The 7,221-nt window shown below is 41.8% G+C and overlaps 1 protein-coding gene across 4 annotated transcripts in view; it reads right to left on the bottom strand.

Moving 5' to 3' along the window:
• Nucleotides 1–583: 583 nt before the first annotated feature.
• The window catches only part of Atxn3 (ataxin 3), a 49,511-nt gene continuing 42,873 nt past the window's right edge, over nucleotides 584–7,221 (bottom strand). For 3 of the 4 annotated variants that reach the window (XM_023719692.1, XM_023719691.1, XM_023719694.1), the window contains one exon: nucleotides 584–1,903. In XM_023719692.1, the coding sequence (XP_023575460.1) occupies nucleotides 1,809–1,903 (95 nt within the window). In that variant the 3' untranslated portion in view covers nucleotides 584–1,808. The remainder of the gene's footprint in view (nucleotides 1,904–7,221) is intronic. The other variant, XM_004635162.2, reaches the window with a different exon arrangement.

Below are 7,221 nucleotides of genomic sequence, written 5' to 3'. Positions count from 1 at the left end.
GCCCGCCCATTAGCTCAGTTGTTTAACTGCCTGCTTAAAGGAGGCAGTCAATTTCTTTGAGCTGTGGTTCCATTCCCACATACTCAAGGCAACCCAGACCAGCGCTGCTGCAGGTCAATGGGGAGCTACAAAAAAAAAAAAAAAAAAAACACCTTTCCCTGATAAAATGTGTGTAGCTAAAAGCAGAAGGGTAATATACCACACTTTACTTTTCTTAAATTGTTGCCTAAAATTTCTTCTTGAAGTTTAGCTCATGAAGAAGTCAATATTCAGAAGGGCTTTAAAAGGGGATGAGGAGCAAGTAATAGAATCTAAGCTGCCCACTTCAGAGTCACGGTTCATTTTCACCAAAATCATACTACTGGTACATTGACTAAGCAAGAAACTGCACTTCAGTTAAGGAATGTTTATCAAAACTAAAGACTTTTTTTCTCTTTTTCTGAGACAGGGTCTTACTATGTGGTTCAGGCCGGCATGGACTCACTACGTAGCCCAGGCTGGCCTGGACTCACTACGTAGCCCAGGCTGGCCTGGAACTCGTAGCAATCCTTCCACCTCAGGCTCCCAAGTGCTGGGATTTCAGACCCAATAACTACTGTGACTTCTCTAACCCTTAAGCTATTTAAACATGATGCAACTGTCAAATAATAGTATACATTTAAACATATTTTTATCAGTACATTATTTCCATGTTCCTAATCATAATTCCCGACAAACTATACCTACTAGAAAATGTGAAGTGATGTTTACAATCCATGACCATTGTAAATTGAACACAAAGCTCCAGTCACAAAAGAAAATAAAATGAAACTACTACTAAAATTGAAGGCCAAAATGCATTTATCATACATTCATGGTGGGTATATATGTCAAAAATTTCTAGCAGCAGGAAATCTGCTTGTATATTAAACTTCCCCTACTTTTCTCAGCTCAGGAAGAAATAATAAGGCGCAGGAAAAACAGGGCTACAGCAAAGCTGTAAAGTTGTGACATAATTGAAAAGACATTCATAAAGCATTTGGGAAAACAAATGCTTATATACTTTTTAAAAATTCTCATTTATTCTCAAATATTTGTGCAAGAGCTGATTTCAGAGTTTAGAAATGGAGTGAAGTCTTGAAATAACGATCCCCTTGTACAGGGCTTTAAAAAAGCAAAACCTCGTAAAATGTTCTCTTTCAAAAGTACTGCAGAAAAATAATAAAAACCAGGTAGTAGAGAAATTGTGGCCTCAGAAAACAACACAAGCAAACCTCACTGCACGTGACACGCACAGCTGGGGGGTGGAGGGCTCATCCTTCCAGAACCATTATAATCATCAAGCCAGACAGCAGATAGTATCTTGCAAGGCTAATTTGGTTAGGGAGAAATAAAAGCAATTATTAGACACTGAAAGTGATCCAAATTACCTATAAAAGAAGAAAAAAATAAAAGCGCATGGAACAAGTTCTATGACAAGAGCTAATTAGGTGGTCTGCAAAATAAGCCAAGAAAAATGCCTCAGTTTTAACACATTAGATATTGCACATTCAAAAAAAAAAAAAAAAGAAAGAAAGAAAAGAAAAAGCAACATTTAGAAGACTATTTAAATCTCTTTAATTGCTGAATGCCTCTTTGGCTAGTTTTAGAGGATCATTATTCACTCCTACAACTGACAAATTTCTACTTTCGCTTGTTGTTTTCAAGCCCCCTGAATGTCTCCTCTGGTGAACAATGTTCTCTTTGATACATTACCAAAATGGACCCTATGCTGTAATCACAGAGGACAACGCTGGAAAGTATGAACAGGTACATGATTTTAAAAGATATTATTTTTTTGCCTCTGTTTTCAAATTATTTGTAACAGTTTCTAAAGACATAGTCACAGCTGCCTGAAGCATGTCTTCTTCACTCATAGAATCACCTGTTGGGGGAAAAAAAAAAAAACATATTTCTTATAAATTTCTGGAAAACTCTCTATCATCAAAAGGAAAAACACACAGGAAATATACTTGTAGTTGGAACACTAGCTTTCATTTTTTTTTTAATAAGAAATTTATTTATTCATTGGCACAGGGTCTCGTTACCCAGTTCAGACTCGTAGTGATCCTCCTCTCTCAGCCTCCCAGCACTGGGATTACAGGTGTGCACCACCATGCCTGGTTTTGGGCTGGCACGGTGTGTCTGGGGCTCCGGGGTCAGCACGACATGTGATAGTGGGTATCGAAATTGGAATGCTGTGCTTGTCAGGCAGGTGCTTAGACCACCAAGCTATCTCCCCAGCCCCATAACTTTCATTTTTAAATGTTCTTTTAAATTCATCTAAAGTAAAATTTACTCTTCTATAGTTTTATAATTTTGATAAATGCAGAGTTGTATAATCAATAAAATCAAGACAGTGGGAACAAAAACCCCATGAACCACTGATAATGCTCTTCTGTTATATAGTTTTTCCTTTTCCTACAAGTCCTATAAATGGAATCTTATAGTAATAAGTATGTAGCCTTCTGAATGTGAATCCTTTCACTTAGCAAAATACATGTGAAGTTACGTTTACTGACAATTTATACTATGTAGCCAAGTGTGGTGGCACAAGCCTATAATGCTAGCACTTGGAAGGTTGAGGTAGGAGGATTGCTGCAAGTTCCAAGCCAACCTGGGATACAAGGTGAGTTCAAGGCCAGTCTGAACTGCATAGCAAAATCCTATCTCAAAAACAAAACAATTTATACTATTTAGAAAGTTTTGTATTTTGATATAATTGTCAATTCACATGCAGTTACAAAGATAAGAATGTTCCTTTCCACCCAGTTTCACTCAAACTTACAGGTACTTCATTCAATAATTATGTTTTACATTACTGAAGCTCAAGAGCAAACCCATACACTAGGACTGGCTCACAAGGCCGTGTGTGCTCCTATATGGCATTTTAGCAGCAGGTATATTCGTGTAGCCACCACCATAACCAAGAAGCAGAGCCGGAGGGCTTGGGGAAGCGCAGCTCAGAGGGAGGGCACCTGGCTAGCAGGCACGAAAGCTGAGGCGCGCTCCCCAGCACTGCAAACCCAACAGGAACACACACATTCAACTCACAGTACCACGAAGACCCCACCTGCTCTCGCATTACGGACACACCACTCTTTGCACTCACTTTCTCTAATTGCTGGCAACTACCCATCATGCTCCATCACCACACATTTGGTATTTTCAGGATGTGACAAGCAGCTTAAGACCTTCTCCAACCTGCGCATGACAGCCCCGCAATGCACCCAAGTTGCCGCATGCGTCAGCAATGTGAGCTCATGTTGAACCTCGAGAGGACTGCATAGAATGCATGTACCACAGTTCACCTAGCCATTCTCCTACAGCAGGACATCTCAGTTGTTCCCAGTTTTTTATTATGATAATGTGGCTATAAACATTTTTACTTCTCTGGGATAAACACCCAGAAATGTAAATACTGAGTCATATGACATATATTAAATTTTTTATAAGAAACAGCCAAAACTGTTCCCAAAATGACTATACTAGTTCAAACGAAATGCAGAACCGGCACAGTGGTGCATGCCGCGGTCCCCGTGATCCAGCAGGCTGAGAGCGAGGCAAAGCAGCCTGAGAAACAGAGCAAGGGCTCATCTCAAAGAAAAAACGCCATGTAGAAAGTTCACTGCCCTCGTTTACTACAGGGTTACCTTCAAGAATGCCCACATACACACTGAAAACCAATCAGTGATTAACATTCTTTCTGCAATCAGCAAACCTAATTTGGAAAATTCAAAGAGAAACTGTGTTTACCTACATTTTATTGTGTCTACTGTTCTTTCTTCCTTCTCAATATATCAAAATTAATTCTTTTATCATTTCTTTTCTATTTAGAAGAAAGATATCCTGTAGCCATCCTTTCAAGATAGGTCTGCTAGAGACAAATGCTCTTCAATGTCCCTTCACTCCTGAAGGATACTTCCCTGGACACATAACCTCACATGTAGACCCCCTCTTTCAGCACTTGAAAAACACCGTTCACTTATTTTCTGTCTTCCACGACTTCTCATGAGAAATCCGCTATCATTCAAATTGCTGTAGGGAAGATAATTTGTTGCGGATTTTCAGATTGATGAGCCTGGGTATGGATTTCTTCAGTATTTTCCTACTTGAAGTGCATTCAGCTTCTTCAATTCCACCATTTCTATCTTTTGTCAAATTTTTAATGACTATTTCCTTAAAAAGGCTTTCAGCCAACTGTCTTTCTCACCTCAGAGGTTCCCATTACACAAATATTAGAATTTGTTATGACACAGGATCTAAGGCTATGTTTGCTTCTTCCACTCTATTTTCTATTTCTTATAATGAGTAATTTCTTTTTTTTTTATTTTAGGGAAGGTCTACAGGGCGTTCAGGGTCTCACTACTAGATTGGACTCACAGTGATCCGCCTGTTTACAGTCTCCCAAGAGCTGGGATTACAGGTGCGCGCCACCACGCCCAGTCTCAATCACCACCTCAGGGCGCCCCAGGGGTGGAGCCAGCACAGCAGGCCCAGGGATTGAACCCTAGCCCCTGTGCCTGCTTGCAGGCGCTTTAATCTGCTGAGCTAATTGGCCGGCCCTCTATAATGAATAATTTCTATTGTTCTTTCTTCAAGCTCACTGACTTTTATGTCTTATCTTTTCCATTTTGCTAAGTCTATTCACTGGTTTTCTTGTTGTTGCCGTTCACCAAATTTTAAACTACAATTACTGCTATTTTTCAGCTCTGAAACATCCACCATGTGGTTCTTCATACATTCAATTTCTCTGCTAAGGCTATTTTTCCAGTTGCATCAAGCATGTTTACTGAAAATACTTGCTGAAGCACTTTCATGATGGCCACTTTGAAAATCCACACCACACAACACTATCAGTGCCACCCAGGTGTTGGCGTCTACTGACTGTTTTTTCTCATCCAAGTTGAAATTTTCCTGGTTCCTCATATGACAACAATTTTCTACTGACTCCTGGCTTGGGAGACTATGAGACTTGGGACCTTAAGTCTTCTGTTTCAGTAAGCCCCTTCTGTCACAGCACTGGTGGGAAAAGGGATACCACCCTGCCACTGCCAGACTGCAGTGGAAGTCCAGGGTCCCTCGGGCTCTGAGCACAGGGGCTGGGTGGTGACCCTTACTGTTGGGCACGGGGTGTTCTAGCTCCACACCACTCCTCTACTCATGTCTTTCGGACTGGAGGGAAAAGCCCTTCATTCCCCATGCAGCTCCAAGCCACTGCAGGGTGGTTCACTGCTGCTGGGTATCGCTGCCAGTCCTGCTTCTCTACCACTTCTCTGACACTACCCATGCTGGGAGCCAGACGGAAGCCTATTATCCTCAGGTGGAAGTTCAGGCTCCCTGGGGACCATGATGCCATGAAAGAAGGAAGCCAGTACTTCCTCGGGGGGGACTGAAGGTCTTAGCTTCCCATTCCGCTTTCTCTAACAGCACCCTGTCAAGGCAAGGAAAGAGATGCACCTTCCTGTTGGAATATAAATTTATGTTCCCATGATTTGCTGCTGGTGAGAAGCATGGTGGGGGCAGTTTATCCTACGGCTCCTAACTGGCATGTTCATTATTTTCGATGAGATCGGGCATGTTCAGCGTGGTATGGCCACAGACACTGTCCGTTATTTTCAAGTCTCTGTCTTGCGAGGCAACACCTTTTGCCTGTACACAAGCTTTACCCCTGCTTTTCTGTAGTGCGTGTGCTTTCCTCTTGGTCTGCATCTGTGGATTTTTCAGAGCCGAGACCAAAAAATGTAAGGGAAAAAGAAAATTCACTGTCATTTCACACCTCTGGTCCTGAGATCCCTAGCCAACCTATCTTCCCTTTACCTTTGAGATTCTTGTTATACTTCTTTTTAAATTTCGTTTTCTATTTATTTATTGGATACAGGGTCTCACTATGCAGTTCAGACTCTGGTGATCCTCCTGTCTCAGTCTCCATAGGCATTGCAGGGGTGCACCACCACGCCCAATTTTGGGGCCAGCACAGAATAAGGTACCGGGGATCAAACTTGGGCTTTGTGTTTGCCAGGCAGGCATTTAGAACACTGAGCTATCTCCCCAGCCCTATGCTTATTTTCATAATGGGGATTTTGGCTGTGCTTTGAGGAAGAACAAAAAAAAGTACTAGTTTATTCCTTTTAGTATTCAATTATTTTGATATAGTGCCAGTTTGCAAATCTATTTACTAAATAAAGTAAGGGCAACATGTATGCAGTTTACAGTTTCAGGCAATTATGAGGAAAACTGCTTAAGCTCTTATGTATGTTTGTATTCCGTTTCCGTTTCTCTTGGTCATACACCTAGGGTGGGACTCCTGCCATGATTAAGCATATATTAATGCATATAAGTTTATTTTTTTAAAAAAAGGCCAAACTGGGCTGGGTAGATAGCTCAGCAGTCTAAGTGCCTGCCTAGCAAGCACAAGGACCTGGGTTCGATCTCCAATACCACATGCCAAGCTATCTCTGTGCCGCAACGGATACTGAAACACTGGGCATGGTGGTGCATGTCTGTAATCCCAGTGCTGGGGAGGCTGACACAGGAGGATCACTGTGAGTCCTAGCTATGTAATGAGATCCTGTACCAAAAAAAAAAAAAAAACAAAACCCTAAAAAAAAGGCCAAACTGTTTCCCAAAGTTGCTATACCACTCTGCATTCCCATTACAGTGTCTGAGAGTTCCAGAGGCTCTGATATTTGTCAGTACTTGGCAGTGTCTATTTCTTCATAGACTCTATCATACAGAAGCGTCACAGTGGCCACTGTGATTTTAATGACTAGTGATGCTAAACATCTCTTCATCTCCCTATTTGTTATCCCCCATGGCAGTTAACTGATTGTGTCAACTTGAGTAAGAATGGCATAGTTATGGGTGTAGCTGAAGGGATCTGCTGAAGACAGAAGACCTGTGCTAGGTGCTCGTTGCCTGAGGGGTATGAGGGAAAGGAAGAAGGCAAGCTCATTTCTGTGTCATCAGAGGAGCTCCCGTCTCCTTTCACTGTAGACGTGGTCTCCTGGCTTGCAGCACAGACTCTTCAGTGTCCACCACACCGCTTTGGCCTCCTGACACAGACCCTCATGGGACACTCCAATGAACTGCTGGCCTTGAACAGGACTCTGGATCTCCAGGGCACAAACTGACCTTTTGTACGGTCTTAGCCTTTCATTTTGCTACTGAGTCTATTCCTTAAGTTTTTTTTTTTTTTTTTTT

Source organism: Octodon degus, unplaced genomic scaffold (genome assembly GCF_000260255.1).
Source record: "Octodon degus isolate 3935 unplaced genomic scaffold, OctDeg1.0 scaffold00070, whole genome shotgun sequence".
Classification (NCBI taxonomy): Eukaryota; Metazoa; Chordata; class Mammalia; order Rodentia; family Octodontidae; genus Octodon; species Octodon degus.
The sequence above is the reverse complement of the archived record's forward strand: the minus strand, read 5'-3'. Positions and strand labels throughout refer to the sequence as shown.